The sequence below is a fragment of the Mastigoproctus giganteus genome, chromosome 7, assembly GCF_048544385.1.
Source record: "Mastigoproctus giganteus isolate SK-2022 chromosome 7, ASM4854438v1, whole genome shotgun sequence".
NCBI lineage: Eukaryota > Metazoa > Arthropoda > Arachnida > Uropygi > Thelyphonidae > Mastigoproctus > Mastigoproctus giganteus.
The window spans coordinates 227,720,083-227,741,586 of NC_143581.1; the positions used below are offsets into that span (position 1 = coordinate 227,720,083).

At 37.6% G+C, this 21,504-nt stretch overlaps 1 protein-coding gene across 9 annotated transcripts in view; it reads right to left on the reverse strand.

Annotated features, from left to right (window-relative positions):
* Positions 1 to 21,504, reverse strand: part of LOC150083755 (protein FAM13A-like) — a 423,536-nt gene that overhangs the window by 189,677 nt on the left and 212,355 nt on the right. For all 9 annotated transcript variants that reach the window (XM_090378200.1, XM_090378193.1, XM_090378197.1 and 6 more), the window contains one exon: positions 16,842 to 17,031. In XM_090378200.1, the coding sequence (XP_090234326.1) occupies positions 16,842 to 17,031 (190 nt within the window). The remainder of the gene's footprint in view (positions 1 to 16,841; positions 17,032 to 21,504) is intronic.

Consider the following 21,504-nt stretch of genomic DNA (forward strand, 5'->3'; position numbering starts at 1 on the left):
GAGCAGGTTGGAGATTAAGTTGGTGAAAGATATTTGAACTGAATTGCTGGGGTTTATATAAAATGGGATAACCACCTCCTCCCTGCTAGCAAAATTTCTGTATATCACTGACAAAACCCCATAAACTGTCCAGGCAGCCTATCTGCATTGCTCAGAGAATTTCATAATCCAACCACACAATTACCCCGAGTTCTTTTTCAGTTTCCACTACCCTGAGTGTAGTACCACATAGTTAGTACGTTACTCTGGGGTTACCGCAATCCACATGCAGTACTTTGCATTTGTCAATGTTAAACATCAATTGCCATTTCTCAGCCTATCTACCTAACTTTTCTAGATCCTGTTGTAGTAGCAAACTGTCATTATTGGCATTAACCATTCTGCAAACCTTTGTAGTATCTGCAAACTTAGACACTAAGCCTGATATACCTTCATCAATATCATTGGTAAATATAGAACACAACAATGGGCCCAATACCTTACCCTGGGGCACTCCACTAATAACATTAGTCCACAAAGAGCAATATCCACTGATTTCCACTCTGTCTTCTCCCACTCAGCTGTCCCTTTATCCATAGTAGCAACTTGCCCTTAATGCCACACTACTCCAATTTGTACAGCAGTCTTTCATGTACAACTGTATCAAAAGCTTCCTAAATTATACTTAAAATATGAACAGAAACATTAGCATTAGTAGAGGCATTTGATGCAAGAAAGCAAGCTTATGCAGCATCAGCCAAAAAAAAATAAAATAAATAAAATAAAATAAAATAAAAATAAATAAATAAATGATACTTAAAATATCAACAAAATATGAACATGATACTTAAAATATGAACAGAAACATCATATGTACAGAAATATGTACAGAAACAGAAGCTTTACCTACTTATAGTCATTTCCTCCTTTGATTTTGGTGACTGGCCCCAGATGAAGGTGCTGAGGCATAGAATGAACAGCATTAAGTAATTCTTATTACTTCTTTTTATCTTAGCTCCCTGCTTTGTTCACCGTGATAGCGATTTCTGTTCCGTTAGCCTTTTATTCTCCATAATTATGAGTACTGTAACGTTAGTGTGTTGCCTTTCTTTACTACAAATTTATGTTGCCATTATGGTCGTTGGGTACTTTCTGCATATAGCAGTGTCCCAGGTCCATAAACCATTATTAATAATATTTTAAACCATTGCTTTCTTATAATATATATAAATATAAATGAGTTTTTAATGTATTTCTTTAAAAGAAAAGTTAAGAGTCACATAGAAAAGGGGTAAAAACAGTAGATGAAATGAGTTGATTTCAGTGAAAGCAAGATTAATAAATTAGGTATGACAAATGCACCTAAAAGCGCAAAGCAGCATTAAAGGATGCAAGAGTATATGTATTTGTATTAATATTAAATTAAATTATATATATATATATAATCTTTATTTTTATTTTTATTTATTTATTATTTATTTTTTATGAAACCCCAAACACGAGAGGTATTAGAACCTATAGTACTTAGTACTGTGCTTGGGTTGGAGGTTAAGAAGACGAAAGAAGATATCTGATGACATTAGACTTGAACTTCTGTAGACTGTAATTTTCAGGAAATACGTATGAAGGAAGGTTGTTCAGAAAATGGCAGTTGAATGAATAAACAAGGAAGATGAAAAGTTGGTTCTGTGAGTTTGAAGTTGGAGAGTAAATGGATGTCAGCTGGTGGCGGCACGTGTTCAGACTGTTTTGAAAGAGAGAGAGAGCGGGAATTATAGAAGCCAATTCAGAAGTACAGTGCCCATGGAAGTATCTGTAGAAAAGGCATGCAGCAAAAACAGTACATCTATGAGACAGAGAGTGGAGAGACTCTGTTAGAGAGGAGTCATTAATTAACCTAACTGCCCTCTTCTGAATGGAATCTAGAAGCCTGAGAGAGGTTTTGGGGGCACCGCCCCAGATGTGGGAACAATATTCCATGATAGGGCAGATTTGAGATTTGTACAGAGTGAACAGCTGTTTGGAAGAAAAGTAGTGACGAGAGAAAAATAGAAAACCAAGTTTTTTAGATGCAGAGGAAGCAATATTTGTAATGTGCTTCTGCCATATATAATTTCCAGTTAATTAAGATATTATTCTTAATCAGGAACTTTTGTAGCACACATTTCCCTGGAAATATGTTGAAGTATCAAACAGCCACATGCAACGTGGCTGTTTGATATCTGCACTATAATCTCCAACATTCCACTTTATTGTAGACTGGTTATTTGTGAAGTAATACCAAAGGTAGTATGTGAATAGCGTTGCAGCTATGACGTGCTATCAAAAATAGATTGCAAGATCTAAACTGCCATAAACTTGGACTGGGAGAAATGCTTATTGCTGAGGAGTAGTTATATTCCAGTCATGCATGCAAGAGCTAAAAGCAATTCAAAAGAAAACTCTAAATAATGCAGTAGTAATAGCAATAACTGCAGCAGAAAAACACTGAATAAGAGGAGGGATTAAGCTGTTAGTTAAGAAAAACATAAAATCTAAGGAAGTGCATCCAATTGACATTGGTGGACAAGGCAATGTGGAGTCATGGATGGTGTGACATAAGCACTGGAAAAGGGAAAATGAGACTAGGTGTGTGTTGTAGGATGAACCTAATGAATCTAATGAGTATAATGAGCAATTGTGCAGAGAAATAGATTGGGCCAGTAAATCAGAATGTCTTATAATGGGGAATTTTTAACAATTAAACCCACAAGTTTCAGATATTGACTGGAACTTGTGGATTGGTCACTCATACACTAGCAAGACTGTGGATTTATTGGATGAATGTTTTCTACAGCAACATGTTCGAGAGGCAACCAGAGGGAGCAATACTCTTGATCTGATTATCAGCAGTGATTCTTCATGCGTGAAGAATCTGCATAAAAAGGAACCACTAGGTGGCAGTGATAAGTGTATTGATGTGGGATTTACTTAAAGATGTAACTACCATCAGGGGTAAGGGGAAGAGTTTTTGCTTTCGTAAAGGTGACTACCGTGGTCTCAGTGAGTTTTTAAATTCTATACAGTAGGATCAACTGATGATGTTACCAAGGGTAAATTCTAAATGGAAGCCTTCAGGGACTTAATTTTGGAGCGTACTAGGCTTTTCAAACCAACTAAAATTTAAAAAAAAAAAAAATAAATAAAATCTTGTTTATACTCCGGCACGACCACCAGGTCAGTAGAGTTTACAATAAATCAATCAGTCAATACATATTGTTAATCTTATTTAGCAGCCACGGGCTCAAACACCGGTCCACGCAAAGAGCGTGTGCTACCACACTCGCACTCCTGACCACTCGGCTACTTCAGAAATACTCTTGAAGGTTTAGGCCTAAATGGATGTCAGAATTAATGAGGCTTGTGGCAGAGAAGAGAAATGGATGGGATGTATATAAATTATCAGGCAACACAGAAGCCTATGGCAGATATAAGCTTGTCTGTAATCAAGTTACAAAGGAGGTTAGGCAGGCAGATTACAAGAAATCGTTGCAATCGATGCAAAGAAAAACAGCAAAGAGTTCTTTACTTATGTAAACTCTAGAAGGAAAGGGATGAATCAGATTGGTAAACTTAACATATATGGTTTGACTATTGATGATCATGCTCAGGTAGCTGATAAACAGAATGAGTATTTTGCATCTATATTCATACATGAGGAGTTATTCAAGGAGGGGGAATACCAGATGTTTATCAAAATAGAACAGGGAGCTAAGTGATTTTGTAATAACTGAGAGCAAAGTGAAGGAGAAATTGTTGAAGTTAAACATAAGGAAGGAACCTAGGGTGGATGGGATCTATCCAGTTATAGGAGGCAGCAAAGGAAGTAAGCAAACCCTCAGCCATAACTATGAAAGCTTCCTTGGACTCAGGGGAGGTTTCCATGGACTGGAGATGGCCAAATGTGTCCCCAATTCACAAAGAGTGACACGGGTAATTAGACCTGTTAGTCTAACTTCTGTTCCAGGGAAAATAATAGAGTCACTGGTTAAAGCGATTCAGAATCATCTAGACAAGACTGCAATTATAGTTCAGACACAGCATAGGTTTGTTAAGGGGAAGTTTTGTCTAACAACTTTCACTGGATACTATGATGTGGTCACAAACAAACTGGATGCAAAGAATAATTTTGATATCATATACTTGGGTTTTAGGAACTTTTGATACTGTGGCACATGGAAGATTACTGTACAAATTCGAGCAGTATGGGATTAAGGACAAGTTGCTACAATGGATGAAAGGATGGTTGAATAGTTATCAGTTGGGCACTGCTCTTCATGGACTAATGTTATTAGTGGAGTCCCACAGGGTTCAGTGTTGGGCCCATTGTTGTTTTTGGTATTTATCAATGATATTGATGAAGGTATGTCGGGGTTAATGTCTAAATCTGCAGACAATACAAAGGTTGGCAGGTTGTCAATAACAGTAATGATAGCACGTTACTGCAACTGGATCTGAAAAGTTGGCAGATGGGCTGAGAGGTGTCAATTGAAGTTTAACATTGACAGATGTTAAACTTCAGTTGCCACATAACCCCAGAGTAACATACCAACTGGGTGGTACTACACTCAGGGTAGTGGAGAATATTCAGATATGAAGATTTATGAGCACTGCAAAGAGGCTGCAAGAGTAGCTCATGGTGTCGTGTCAATGATATACAGGAATTTTGCTAGCAGGGATAAGGTGGTGATTATTCCCTTGTATAAGGCAATGGTCAGACCACACCTTGAGTACTGTATACAGGCCTGGAGGCCTCATTTTAGGAAAGATGTAGAGTTGCTGGAATGAGTACAGAAAAGGGCAACGAGATTGGTGAGTGGAACAAAGGGTTGGTATTACCAAGAAAGGCTTAAGTTCTGCAAATTGCAGCTTCTGGAGATGGGCACCTGCAAGGTGGTCTAATTCAGGTTTATAAGGCCTTGAATGGATTGAGCAAGCTCAATGCTAATGGGATTCTTCCTCTTGCTCAGGTGCCTCCATAGCCAGGTGGGCAGGAGTGGCAGTGCATAGCACACACTTCTTGATTAGACCGGGGTTCAAGCCTGTGACCACCAAATACAGAGGATGCAGAAAGGTCAGGGAATGACCACCGCATATCCCCGGAGCAATATGGCCTTAGTTGCTAATGCTCATAAAAACCAAACAACAATAACCTCTTGCTCAGATTACTCACCTGAGGGGGTATAAATTCAAACTGAGGAAAGATAATTGTAGAATAGATGTGTGGAAGTTTATCTTTAGCCAGCAAGTGGTGGTTAGCTGGAACAAACTTCCATCTGTTGGTTGTGGAGGTCAGCAACTTAAATAAGTTCAAGGCAGAACTAGACAAAATTTGGAGTGAATGGATGGGTGAAGAAGAAGAAACTCTTTATTGTACAGAAAAGATACAGATACAATATTGTGCCTGCCACAGCCAGGAGGCCAGGGGCTTGACAATTATATGGGGTAATATAAAAATATGTACAGTATAAAAATTTGTACAGTATAAAAGATAACATAAAAATTAAAAATTTAGCATTAATCTTTCAATAGATATTAGTATGTACATAGTTGTCAGGCAGACAGTACACCAAGGTATGTTCACGTTCATATGTATAAAGCACATATTTAAGCATATTCACAAAAGTCAGAATATTTCACAGTGCCAAATTGATGTTCGGTATCGCCTTTTCTTGTGAAACAGTTCGTCGATTTGCCTGCGAAGTGCCGTTCTGCGCCTCATAGTAGATAGCAGGTGGAGGTATCGGTATGAGTCGACATCAGGGGCCAAACAAAAGGGGAACAAGTTCGGCCAATGAGCGCCTGTAATTGCGATCAGAAGCGAATTTCTGGAGGTCAACTCCGATCATTAACAGGGCTTGTACTGTAGGAAGTACTTGTCCAGGTAGGAATCTGTCACTGATCTTCAGCCTGTTCCGTTGTAGCTGAAGAAGAGGGGTGGCTCGTAAGGAAATAGGAAGGGTTTTTTTTTTTTTTTTTTTTTTGGCTGATGCAAATACAAGCTTGCTTTCTTGCATCATATGCCCAGTTGTGACCTGTGAATATTTTAACAATGGGCTGGCACTTTTGCTGACTTTTTGATGTGAAACATCCTTTTGGGGGAGGGGGGAGGTACCTAACGAGTAAATCTGATCGGTCACAGAGTTGGTGTCATCCGTGGCATCTGCCAGAGGCACTTCCCACTCTCATACTGCTAGTTTGTGCCAAGTACTCACTAGTAGTGAGATTAGAGCACATGATGCATTTTTCGTGACCAGTACAATATCTAGAGTTCTATCTTTTTAGAAATTTTGAATAGTATGACATCACAATGATACTTCCTGCAGTTACTCCTACAGTAAGTATGATTGCAAGCATCTGTCATATGACTGCAATAATACAAAGATTTGTCAATAACTGATTTTTTCATCTTGCATTTTCGTTACATTCCATTGTTAGGTGCCTCGAACAGCTGCATATGTCCTTTCAACTAAAAGATCAGGTATCTCAATAGATGCTGCTTTAAAAGACATTTAGATATGTTGCAGTTGTTGTTGTTTGGTTTTTAGGAGCATTAGCAACTAAGGCCATATTGCTCCGGGGATATGCGGTGGTCATTCCCTGGCCTTTCCGCATCCTCTGTATTTGGTGGTCACGGGCTCGAACCCTGGTCTAATCAAGAAGTGATAGGTGGGTCGGAAAACTGCTAGCTTGGGGGGATATAAGGACTAATATATTAACAGTAGCCACTGGCAGAGGTGAAAGTGATTCTTGCACTGCTTCTATGGGAATAAGCAGAAGTCTAGAAAACAAGATGCAGGATATTTCAGAGATTGCTGGGAGTCATTGCGGTACAAGTAAACACATGGGTTGTGTTAGGGTAGCTAAGAAAAAGAACAAGGTGCATGTATACTTGCGTGTACACCAATGCTAGGAGTTTGGAAAATAAATTTGATGAATTTGAGGTATTGCTCAAAGCATCAAAGGTGGATACTGTTGGGATATCAGAGACATGGTGTCACACAGCTATAAGGAATGCAGAACTGGAATTTGGGGAGTACAACGTCTACAGAAAGGATAGACAGGATAGGAAGGGACGGGGGTTATGCTATTAGTTAAGAAACACATAAAATCCAAGGAAGTGAAGCCAGTCGACATCGCTGGACAGTGCAGTGTCGAGTCGGTTTGGTGTGACATAAGCACTGGGAAATCCAAATTGGGAGTAGGAGTGTGCTATAGGCCTAATGACTCTGATGAGTATAATAAGAAACTGTACGGGGAAATAGAGTGGGCCAGTAAATCAGAGAGTCTTATAATGAGGGATTTTAATTAACCAGATATTGACTGAAATTTGTGGGTTGGTCACTCACACACTAGCAAGACTTTTGTGGATTTATTGGATGATTGTTTCCTACATCAGCATGTTCGGGAGGCACTAGAGGGAGTAATACTCTTTACTTGATTATCAGTAGTGATTTTTCATGCATTAAGAATCTGCAGATAGAGGAACAACTAGGTGGCAGTGATCACAGTGTGCTGAAGTGGGATTTACTCAAAGAGGTAACTACCATTAGGGGTAAAGGGAAGGGATTTTGCTTTCGTAAAGGTGACTACGATGGTCTGAGACAGTATTTAAATTCTATACAGTGGGACCAACTGATGATGTTACCAACATCAAATTCAAAATGGGAAGCATTCAAAGAACTTATCTTGGAAGCTACTAGGCTTTACATACAAACTAAGAAATATTGTTCAAGGTTTAGGCCAAAATGGATGTCAGATGAACTAATGAGACATATGACGGAGAAGAGAAATGCTTGGGATACATATAAATTAACACATGACACAGAAGCCTATGATAGATATAAGTTGATCTGTAACCAATTTACAAAGGAGGTTAGGCAGGCGAAGGCAGATTACGAGAAATCTTTGGCAAATGATGCAAAGAAAAACAGTAAAGAGTTCTTTTCTTAGGTAAACTCTAGAAGGAAGGAGATGAATCAGATTGGTCCACTTGATATCAATGGTTCAACTGTTGATCATCCTGCTCAGGTAGCTAACAAACTAAATGAATATTTTCCATCGACATTCACACATGAGGAGTTATTCAGCAAGGGAAATGCCAGAGGTGTATTTAACTCTGGCAGTAAGCTAGAGAATCTTGTAATAACTGAGAGTAAAGTGGAGGAGAAATTGTTGAAGTTAAACACAAGAAAGGCACCTGGGGTGGATGGGATCTATCCAGTTATATTAAAGGAGGCAGCAAAGGAAGTAACCAAACCCTTAGCCATAATTATGAGAGCTTCCTTGGACTCATGGGAGGTACCCATAGACTGGAGATGTGCAAATGTGACCCCAATTCACAGAGGAGGATCAAAGGCTGACACAAGTAATTATAGACCTGTGAGTTTAAATTCTGTTGCAGGAAAATTAATGAAGGCACTGGTTAAGGAAGCACTGCAGGATCATCTGGACAAGACTTCAGTTATAGCTTGGACACAGCATGGTTTTTTTAAGGGGAAGTCTTGCATGACCAATTTGATTGGATACTATGATGCAGTCACAAAAGAACTGGATACAGTGAATAACTTTGATATTATAAACATGGATCTTAGAAAGGCTTTTGATACTGTTGCATATGGAAGACTGCTGCACAAATTGAAGCAGTGTGGCATTGGAGGCAAATTGCTGCTATGGATAAAGGGGTGGTTGAGGGGGAGAAGACAGAGAGTGGTAATCAATGGACACTGCTCATCGTGGACTAATGTTATCAGTGGAGTCCTTCAGAGTTCAGTGTTGGGTCCATTATTGTTTTCTGTATTTATAAATAATATTGATGGCATATCAAGCTTAATGTCCAAGTTTGCAGACGATACAAAAGTTGGTAGGGTTGTTAAGGACACTACTGACGCTATGCTGCTGTAACAGGATCTGGAAAGGTTGAGCAGATGTGCTGAGAGGTGGCAAATGAAGTTTAACATTGACAAATGTAAAGTACTACATATGGGAAACAGCAACCCCAGAGCAACTTATCAACTCTGTGGTACTACACTGACAGTGGTAGAGAATGAAAAGGACCTGGGGGTAATTGTGCAGGCAGATATGAAGTTCTCTGAGCAGTGCAGGCTGCAAGAGTAGCTCATGGTGTCTTATCAATGATATACAGGAATTTTTCTAGCAGGGATAAGGAGGTGATTATTCCCTTGTATAAGGCAATGGTCAGGCCACACCTAGAGTACTGTATACAGGTCTGGAGGCCTCATTTCAAGAAGGATGTAGAGCTGCTGGAACGAGTACAGAGAAAGGGCAACAAGATTAGTAAATGGAACAAAAGGTTGCTCTTACGAAGAAAGGCTTAAGTTTTGCAAATTACAGTGTCTGGAGACTAGGCACCAGTGAGGTGATCTGATAGAGGTGTATAAAGCCTTGAATGGTTTGAGCATGCTCAATGCCGATGGGATTCTGCCTCTTGCTCAGAATAATCACCTGAGAGGGCATAAATTCAAATTGAGGAAAGACAGATGTCCAGAAATTTGTCTTTAGCCAGCGAGTAGTTGGTTGGTGGAGCAGACTTCCATCCCTTGTTGTGGAAATTGATAGCCTAAATAAATTTAAGGTTCAGCTGGACAGGTATTTCGAACGAACGGAGGGGTGAAGTGGAAGTTTTTTTTTTTTTTTTTTTGGCTGATGCTGCATAAGCTTGCTTTTTTGCATCATATGCCTCTACTAATGCTAATGCTAAGTGTGTGCTACGCACTGCTGTTCCTGCCCACCTGGCTACGGAGGTGCCACATATGTTGCAGTAGCAAGTATACATCTCTTACTTTAATTATAGGTGCACTATAGGCAGCGTAGCTTTATGCACCATTAAACATCCATAACACATGCACACACACATGCACACACACACACACACGCACACACACGCGCGCGCACACTTCAGTTATAAATCCATAGTATCTTTTCTTCCAGAAATTATGTAAATTTGTGAATGATCAATAAAATATTTACAATACAAAAGCTCTTTTATTCCGTAATCAATATATACAAATCAAAATAAGAAATAGGAAGGATGTTTCACATAAAATCAACTACTGCGCATGATCTGCAGACACGCAACTTTTTTATTTATTTATTTTTTTTTTTATAATGGATAAATTTTTTTTTTTACTTCATGATAAAATTTTAATATTGCAAATAAAAAAATAACAGACCTAGACTTTCCCATATCACAAATAACACACTATCACAAAACATTCTAGAATATAAAAACAAACTGTTCTAGAAAAGATAGACAAAAAAAATCACAGATTATGTGAAAAAAATTATTACACAAATATTCAAGAAAAATTTATTCTAAAAATTGCTATATACAATTTGCTTTATTAATATTTGTTGTCGACCTTCTGCTTTGCTCAATAACTGAGTGATGATTACGGAGGAAAGATTTGATGTAACGATCCGAATAAAATTGAAGCAATGGTTTTCCATATAGAAATTAGATGTATAGTCATCATATCTGTAACATGTTTAATTGTCAAAGATGTTATTTTTGTTGTCACAATATTAGCATTAGCATTAGCATTAGTAGAGGCATTTGATGCAAGAAAGCAAGCTTATGCAGCATCAGCCAAAAAAAAAAAAAAAAAAAAAAAAAAACCACTTCCACTTCACCCCTCTGTTCGTTCAAAATACCTGTCCAGCTGAGCCTTAAACTTATTTAGGCTATCAACCTCCACCACAAGGGATGGAAGTCTGTTCCACCAACCAACCACTCGCTGGCTAAAGGCAAATTTCCGCACGTCTATCCTACATCTGTCTTTCCTCAATTTGAATTTATGCCCTCTCAGGTGATTATTCTGAGCTAGAGGAAGAATCCCATCAGCATTGAGCATGCTTAAACCATTCAAGGCTTTATACACCTCTATCAGATCACCTCGCTGGTGCCTAGTCTCCAGACACTGTAATTTGCAAAACTTAAGCCTTTCTTCGTAAGAGCACCCCTTTGTTCCATTCACTAATCTTGTTGCCCTTCTCTGTACTCGTTCCAGCAGCTCTACATCCTTCTTGAAATGAGGCCTCCAGACCTGTATACAGTACTCTAGGTGTGGCCTGACCATCGCCTTATACAATGGAATAATCACCTCCTTATCCCTGCTGGAAAAATTCCTGTATATCATTGACAATACTCCATGAGCTACTCTTGCAGCCCGTCTGCACTGCTCAGGGAACTTCATATCTGCCTGCACAACCACCCCCAAGTCCCTTTCATTCTCTACCACTGTCAGTGTTGTACCATAGAGTTGATACGTTGCTCTGGGGTTGCTGTTTCCCATGTGTAGTACTTTACATTTGTCAATGTTAAACTTCATTTGCCACCTCTCAGCCCATCTGCTCAACCTTTCCAGATCCTGTTGCAGAAGCATAGTGTCAGTAGTGTCCTTGACAACCCTGCCAACCTTTGTATCGTCTGCAAACTTGGACATTAATCCCGATATACCATCATCAATATCATTTATAAATACAGAAAACAATAATGGACCCAACACTGAGCCCTGAGGGACTCCACTAATAACATCAGTCCACGATGAGCAGTGTCCATTGATTACCACTCTCTGTCTTCTCCCCCTCAACCACCCCTTTATCCATAGCAGCAATTTGCCTCCAATGTCACACTGCTCCAATTTGTGTAGCAGTCTTCCATGTGCAACAGTATCAAAAGCCTTTCTAAGATCCAAGTATATAATATCAAAGTTATTCCCTGCATCCAGTTCTTTTGTGACTGCATCATAGTATCCAATCAAGTTGGTCAGGCAAGACTTCCCCTTAACAAAACCATGCTGTGTCTGAGCTATAACTGAAGTCTTGTCTAAATGATCCTGCAGTGCGTCTTTAACCAGTGCCTCCATTAATTTTCCTGGAACAGAAGTCAAGCTCACAGGTCTATAATTACTTGTGTCAGCCTTTGATCCTCCTTTGTGAATTGGGGTCACATTTGCACATTTCCAGTCTATGGGTACCTCCCCTGAGTCCAAGGAAGCTCTCATAATTATGGCTAAGGGTTTGCTTACTTCCTTTGCTACCTCCTTTAATATAACTGGATAGATCCCATCCACCCCGGGTGCCTTTCTTGTGTTTATCTTCAACAGTTTCTCCTCCACTTTACTCCCAGTTATTTCAAGATTCTGTAACTTACTGCTAGAGTTGAATACACCTCTGGCATTCCCCTCGCTGAATAACTCCTCATGTGTGAATGTCGATGCAAAATATTCATTTAGTTTGTTAGCCGCCTGAGCAGGATCATCAACACTTGACCCATCAATATCAAGTGGACCAATCTGATTCATCCCTTTCCTTCTAGAGTTTACATAAGTAAAGAACTCTTTGCTGTTTTTCTTTGCATCCCTTGCCAAGGATTTCTCGTAATCTGCCTTTGCCAGCCTAACCTCCTTTGTAACTTGGTTGCATATCAACTTGTATCTATCATAGGCTTCTGTGTCATGTGTTAATTTGTAAGTATCCCATGCATTTTTCTTCTCTGCCATATGCCTCATTAGTTCATCTGACATCCATTTTGGCCTAAACCTTGAACAATATTTCTTAGTTGGTATGTAAAGCCTAGTAGCTTCTTCATTATATTATTCATTATGATGAAAGCTCGCTCAGTTTCGGCACTGCTAATCGCAATGGTTTCAAGGATATTTCACGCTATTTTAAAGATAAACTGTCTTCAACAAAATCTCTAAAATCATTAATTTTTATTTCATAATTTACTAGAAAACTTAAATTTGTTATTCGATTTTCATGCCATGGAGATTCTTCCATATTCCACAATTTCGGGTAACATATGTTTAAAATTTCTTTTAATTCTTCATCCTCAATGATATCATTAATTTATTTATTTAATTTAAAATTACTCTGCTGCATTAATAACCGATCCTTTAAGAATAAAACAATGCAGTTTAATAACTTGTCACGAGGTAATTTTTTAAATGTACAGCAGGCACTCGTTATAATACGGTTCACTCTACGCTGATTTTCTATAATGCTGTTCTTATATTATAACCTGTATCTCACTCTAACACTGTCGCAACTCACATAACGCTCCTTTACCAGCGTACAGATTGAATTTTTGGCAGTTTTGACAAAAACGTTTCGTCTGATGTAGTCGATAGCTTGAAAATGAATAGCAAAACAGCATTAAAAAGTTTTCCACGCCAACGTCAGAAATTTTTCCACGCTAATTTAATTGTAGTACAGGGACTTGTTAATTAGTTCCGAGATCAACATTTTAAAAAATGATCAAGTATGTTGCTTGTAATATTTGCGTTATATGCATTTATCCAAAGTCTAGTTATCAGTCAGTGCAGTGTTAGACATCGTCCGTAATGGACAGTTTACTTGAACATTGTATCATAATTAATGCAACGCAGTTACATTTTCGAAGAGTTAATAATGGCGGATAAGAATGAAAAAGCAACACGACTGGGTGTGGTACGAAGACTACAAAGGTAAGAAAAAGACCAAATTTGAAAATTAAATTAGACCTTTTGAAGCAAATTGATTCCGCTCAATGACAAGTGGATGTGTGCAAAAATTTAAGACTAACAGGTTTAACTGCAAGAACAATTATAAAAAATAAAGAATTAATTTTAGCAGCTGAAAAGATAGCTGTTCCACTGCTGCAGCTTAAAGTGGTTAAGGCTAGGCCGGCTATTATGATTGAAATGGAGAGCCTTCTAAATAATTTATTGAAGATAATATCCAATGCAGAATTCTGTTAAGTTAAATATTATTAAAGAAAAAGCGATTAGCCTAAATGATGATCTGAAGAAAGTTCACCTAAAAAAAAAAATGTGGAACCACATAAAGCTGGAAAGGGTTGGTTCGATAGATTTAAAATCCAGGGAGAAGATGGAGTGCAGTTTCAGAAGGAGCCAAAACTTTCAAAAAAGAACTTGCTAAAATTATTGAAGAGGGGTGATACTTCTCAGCAAGTTTTTAACATAGATGAAACAAGACTTTTTTGAAAACGAATGCCTAAAAGAAGTTTCTATTGAAAGAATAATAAAAAAAACACGCCAGGCTTCAAAGTGGCGAAGGATCGGTTGACTTTATTGTGAGTGGTAATGCTGTGGGGGATCTTAAAGCAAAACAACTTTTAGTTTACTGGGAAGAGGGCCAAAGTACAATCCAAAATCGGCAAAAGATACGAAAACTAAACAGCCCAGGGATATCAGATTAATAAATTCACAAATTTAATTGGCATTTTAAGTTTAATTTTGATACATAATATAGTTACTTGCCACAATTCTATACATATGTAATGGAGAATATTTTATATGTACAAATTTTTGAATATTTTATTTTTGAATTTTTAAATATTTTGACCGACATTTGCACATCTTTTCACTACCATTTATTATTCATTAGGAAATATCCTATGGCATAGACAGCAACTCACAAATACATGTTACATTACAGAAATACGGTGCTCGCTTAGCACTCTATTTTTCCAGAACGAATTATCAGCGTTAAGCGGGGGTCACCTGTATTCTTACTTTCAATTCCTTCAAATTCTTTCGACTTCAACATGCTCACAACTTTAGCTTCATAATTTCCTTCAGAATTTTTCAAATTAGTTCACTGATAAATTCAAATAATTAATTTATATGCTTTTACAATAGTGATGCTGCGACTTTGTAAAGCTTCTGGAAGATAAGAGCAGGTGTTGATCATTAGTGCTAAATTGTTAAGAAATTCCAGATTTAAAAGTCGGTTTAATAATCCTGAATATTTAACTTCTGATTCAAAATGGTTGCACAAAGAGGGATAATTCCTCCAAACCGCAATTGTTGTCTGCAAGCTACAAGCTGTCCATCTGGGCCCGAACACAACCAACCTTTATAATTTCCACTTGAAGTTCTTTAGCAATCATCCTCAATCAATTGCGCTGGTTTTTTGGAGATTGGTAATATAATGCACACAGTTTTTTTTTTTTTTTTTTTTTTTGCACATGAATAACATCTATACTGGGGGTACTCTAGGGCTCTCAGAGTGTCACGAAAAGTGAAAAGCCTAACTGCTGCTATATCTCCGAAACTAATAGACAAGAGTATAACAATTTATATTTATTCTGTCGGGTACATAATGCTGTCGATGAACATGCAAGAAAAAAGTTGAAATTTTGATATTTAAAAATCATTTTTTTCAAAAAAACTAAAAAGTTCACATTTTGGTCATTTTGCGTTGCACCTTGGTTACTTTCACTCTCGATAGCAGTGACACAACAAGTACAATGCATGCGCCCAAGAAAACTCAATTGTATGCAACAAGTTGCATACAAATGAGCAACAAAATTGTTGCCCTTTGAGAGATCTACAAGGATATATAACTAGATTTCAAATGGGGTTTTTAGTTTTCGAGAGTTGAACAACTCTTTAAAGTACCTACTCTGTTCAGTTACTTTGCATTTGTCGAGCAGTGTGGTTGTGTTTCATTTAGTTAAGTTGTGACGATACCGAAAGTTACATCAACTACACGTGTTCAAAGATTTCAGCAAAATCACAAATCTAAAAAGCAAGCACATTCCTTGACTTCGTGGAATCAACATTCGATCTTAAACTCGCATCAGATCCTACAAAATCTACTACGCGTGGTCAATCATGTATCAACTTGGTCTTCAATTGCAATGTTAATAGTTTGAATTGTTTCAACTATGTATCCTACTTTAGTTACCACAAACCTTCATTGTTGATTGCAAATGAAAATACTGAATAAAATAAAACTGATTTTATTAAGCTTAAATTGTATTTTTTCATTTCACGTGACATTATTTCATGGATCCACCTTCGGCTCCATGGAACTAATGTCGATTTTTTAAAATTATTGCCTGTATGCCGTTATGTTTTGGAACATTTTCTTCACAGTGAAGGCCTCGACACAGTTTCAAAATATGCTAACATTTCATCTTCGGAAAGTTTATTTAATATTTTAGTTGCCCTCATCTCCCCCACCCCTACCCCTTCAACAATGCTACTGTCAAGAGTTCTTTGAATACTGTCCAAACTGTTGGAATCACTCGGATATTCAGCTACTGTGACCATGTAAACTTAGACGGGAGAAATTTACTGAAAGGCGTGGATCACTCACTTCTCCAAAAAACATATGACTGCTTTCAGAAGCAGAACCACAACACAGATTGACCAGAGGCTATTATCTGTGTCGGGAATACGCCTTAATCTTCTGACTGGCTATGGAAAGCATATTGACTAGCGTGACTTACATCAGTAGGTGGATAGGTGGCTGCATTGGTTTTACGGGAACCACTAAAATTACAGAACAGTAATCCCTTTAACCCTTAATTTGCCCTTTCTAATTGCCTAAAGGCCAAAGGTGCGAACAATACGAACAAAGTTAAGTCTCTCGTAATCAGTTTGTGGAAATTTTCTTCATTCTACAGAAATTATTTTAAATGTAATTACCAAGGGGAATTTAAAAAAATTCGCTATAAAGAAGTTTATTAAACAGAGTTTTGATTTAATTACCATTGGAAGTTCGTCCAACGGTAATTAAATCAAAATGAAGCAATATTACAACACATAACTGGTCCATTGTGCCATTAAAATGCTGGGATGGGGCTCCGCTCGCTCCACAGTAGTTCCAGCTCTGTATACTCAATAACTGAATTCAGGATTTCATTTGTATAATAAATGATCGTTTCAACAATGGGCTTGCAAATTTATAAAAAAAAAATAAAAACAATGGGCTCTCGCGAGCCCACTATAGCTCACCACTGTATATGCCTCTATTAATGCTAATGCTAATAGTCAAACAACTCCTACCTCTTTTCCTATAACTGGGCTAACAATTTTTAAAGTGAATGGATGATCCATGTCTGAAGATACATTATCTAAGTAATCTGTATAACATAAGCCCACATCTTCAAACACTGTATCATAATCAATTACAAAGCTTTTCACAATTTGTTTTGTTAATGAATACTGTAAAGGATCAGAGGATTCTTCAGACAACCTAAAAAAAAAAAAAAAAAGCTATAATAAATAATTCAGTAAGTTTTTACTATATATAATTCAGTCAATTTTTACTAAATTAAAGCAAATAAATAAATTACAAAACTAATTTCAAAAATTTTACCTTCTGTAATATGAATAATAAGCAGACAAAGTTTGGTTATTATTCATATCAAAATAATATACAGTTACAACTATATTTACAATAAAAATATTTGTATAAATAACATCAAAATACCATGGATGTATATTTATTATAAAATTATTAAGACATTTAAAATACAGGTAGCCCTCGTTTTGTGCAGGTCCGATTTGCACCGATCACTGACCACAATGGCATTTTTATTTTATTTTATTTTGCAATTTTTTTATAAATTGAAAGTTTAAAATCGTTAGACAAAATTTATCGGCATCATACTGTGCTATGTATCATGTACTGTTCATATGATTTAGGACAATCTGAGTCAATCAGCAATTAGCGCATCCATATCAGAGATGAGAAAGATTCCTGCCCTCAAAGTAGCCACTCGTGGATGTGGGTGGTAAAGGTCAATGCGGTGAAGCATTCAGTTGGTCGTTGTTTATGCTATTTACACATGTTGGAAATTTATTATGCTAACATTTTTTTTATAATTGTGCTATTAATAAATTAAATAATAATAATAATAGTCGTGTGCAGTTTTTGCTATCGCGTTATAAAGTTTTTAATTTAATAGAATAAAGAGATGCCATGTCTGGTAAAAGTAGTTCATTGAATCCTAGTGCAATATTCGGAGGATGGAATCTGGTGAAAGCCGCCATAATGTGTGTAGGGCTATGAATATGCCTCCATCAACTATTACTACAACTATGAAGAATACTAATAAAATAAAACAATCGATGCAAAGTGGTAGGTAAAATTTTTGGTGCCCGGAACCTAACCCTGTGATTTCTGATTGACTCCATTATATAAAGGGTTCCATTTGTGCCAGTCCCCCCCCCGCAGGAACCTAACCCCAACATAAATCAAGGGCTACCTGTATATATATATATATATATATATATATATAAAACCAAACACATAAGATTAGCCACATACAAAAACAGAAGCTTTTCAGAACTTCCATATATTCTTTATTTGCCCAAGAAATTCTATATTATATAGGACCCAGAAATTTGTGGGAAAAGCTACTCCTATCAGTGAAATCAAATTGTCTTGAAGACTTCAATCCTTGCTGCTAGTTTTGATCATTCTGTCTTGGTCTAGCCAAGAGCAATTTGCCAACACAAGTGAAGAGGAATGTGGAAGAGAAATTATTGAAGCTAAAGAAAAAAAGGCACCTGGGTATATGTAATTTATCCAATTACAATAAGAGAGGCAGCAAATGAGGTAAGCAAACCATTAGCCATAACTGTGAGAGCATCTTTGGATTCAGGTGGAGGTCCTATGGACTGGAGAAGTGCAAATGTATCCCCAATTCACAAAGGGGGATCAAAAGATGATATGAATAATTATAGACCTGTTATCTTCACTTCTGTTGCAGGAAAAAAAATGGAGTCACTGGTTAAAGTTTGTTTGTTTGTTATTTGGTTTTTAGGAGCATTAGCAACTAAGGCTATATTGCTCCGGGATATGCGGTGGTCATTTCCTGACATTTCCGCATCCTCCGTATTTGGTGGTGACGGGCTCGAACCCCGGTCTAATCAAGAAGCGTGTGCTACGCACTGCTGCTCCTTCCCACCTGGTTACGGAGGCAGCACTGGTTAAAGAAGTAATGCTGGATCATCTAGACAGGAATGCAATTAAACAGCAATCACAGCATGGATTTGTTAAGGAACAAAATCTGACTGGATACTATGCTGCAGTAACAATGAAACTGGATTCAAAAAAATAATTCTGATAACATATATTTAGATTTCTGGAACACTTCTGATACTGTTGCACATAAAACACTGCTGTATAAACTGGATCAGTATGGCATTTAAGATTATAGTGTCCTAATGAATTAGGTCACTATGTCAAAATGTATAACAATAAATATGTCAATAAAGGTATAAAAACAAATTTTTAAATAAAGGTGAAAAGGTTTTCAGATTTTAAATAACTAAAAATGGCTGACACACGGTCATTGTTGTTGTTGTTGTTTTGGTTTTTAGGAGCATTAGCAACTAAGGCCATATTGCTCCGGGATATGCGGTGGTCATTCCCTGACCTTTCCGCATCCTCCGTATTTGGTGGTGACGGGCTCGAACCCCGGTCTAATCAAGAAGCGTGTGCTACGCACTGCTGCTCCTTCCCACCTGGCTACGGAGGCGCCTCACACGGTCATTGTCAGGCAGAATTTGACTGAGTGTATAAAGGTCAATCAGATCACAAAAGCGAAAAAATATAAAACACGTTGGGATCTATAATGTGGACACTCGGATAAAACATGTCCTATTGATAAAAAAGTCAGACTGCTCACACACAGGGGAGTTATCTGTCCTCATCAGGAATGAATTAGTAAGATGACTGTGTCCTATGTGGAGGTGAGCAAGTACAATTCCCTCTCTATGGATCCTGCAGAGACTAAACTGCCAGTGTTTGACTACAGGCTTTACCTGATACAACTTGACTTGTCTGTGCCAAGATTATTGCCACTGAGAGAGCAATTTAGAGCATATTACCTGCCTGTAGTCTGTATAGGGACTAACAGGCTGTTTTGAGGTTTTATCTGTCTGCTGTGTCCACCAGTTCATTACCTTTGATGCTAACGTGGCTCAAAAAAAAGGAATGTTGAAAGATCTCAGAAAGAGAATATAACATCTGCTGGACCCAGATCAAGAATGGATAAGCATTATATCTCACCCCTGGTAAAAGCCTGTACAATATTTAAAGAGTCAGTATACACCATACACCTTTGATAATTGTTGGTTTTAATGTGGTCCAAGGCTAACTCTATAGCATACAACTCATATGTGCATATGTGCATTGTTAGGTGTGTCAATAGAGATAGGCACAAAATCAGAGTATCTGGATCAGTGGGCAGCTTAGAGCTGTCAGTAAACAGAAGATGGAGTGGTAGTCTTACCAGAATATTTAATAGAGAAGTTGCATGATGGTTGACTGAGCAACTGAGTAGTTGACTGATCAACATTGTCTACCATGACATTTAGCTCTCTGAGCAGCTCTGGGACACAAACAAACAAACAAGACTTAACATACAAGAACAAACTGTTCTTGTATGTTAAGATAAGGAATGTTATGTTCTTTAATTTCTTAAATAACATAACATTCCTTATGTTTCAATGATATTTAAGTGTTTCTGAACAATATCTGAATAATTTAATCTTAACATCAGTTATAATCTTCTGTAAAATGAACATTTGAAACAAAATATTTATTCTTCAGAAACACTTAGTTACAAACTTCATTCTGAAAAATGTGTACGAGAAGGATTTGAAAAGTTTGTGGCCTGAATATAAAAGGATAGTGGTACAGTGTTAAAAATTTCTGTACTTAAATGTACAACACTTCCAATAGTAGCCCACAGAGTTTCAAATAGCTTCAATAACATCTCTTTTTAATTACAGGTCCTAAAGTTAACAAAGTCTGTACTTGTTACCTGGACTGTATTGTTCTGTCTGTACTTGTTAACAGGAGAGACTGCTTCTACAGGGATGGGATACACTTAAATAGAAACGGTGCAACAATATTTGCTGATGCTATCAAGGCAGTGTTAGGTGGGTCGGAAAACTGCTAGCTTGGGGAGAGACAAAGACGAATAGATTAACAGTAACCACTGGCAGAGGTGAAAGAGATTCTTGCACTGCTTCCATTGGAATGAGCAGAAGCCTGAAAAACAAGATGCAGGATATTTCAGAGACTGCTGGGAGTCATTGTGGTACAAGTAAACACATGGGTTGTGTTAGGGTAGCTAAGAATAGAAATAGGTGCATGTATACTTGCGTGTACACCAATGCTAGGAGTTTAGTAAATAAATTTGATGAATTTGAGGTATTGCTCAAAACATCAAAGGCAGATATTGTTGGGATATCAGAGACGTGGTGTCACACAGATATAAGGAATGCAGAACTGGAATTTGGGGAGTACAACGTCTACAGAAAGGATAGACTGGATAGGAAGGGAGGAGGGGTTATGCTGTTAGTTAAGAAACACATAAAATCCAAGGAAGTGAAGCCAGTCGACATCGCTGGACAGTGCAGTGTCGAGTCAGTTTGTTGTGACATAAGCATTGGGAGATCAAAATTGAAAGTAGGAGTGTGCTATAGGCCTAATGACTCTGATGAATATAATAAGAAACTGTACAGAGAAATAGAGTGGGCCAGTAAATCAGAGAGTCTTATAATGGGGGATTTTAATTTCCCAGATATTGACTGGAATTTGTGGGTTGATCACTCTCACACTAGCAAGGCTTTTGTGGATTTATTGGATGATTGTTTTCTACATCGGCATGTTTGGGAGGCAACTAGAGGGAGTAATACTCTTGATTTG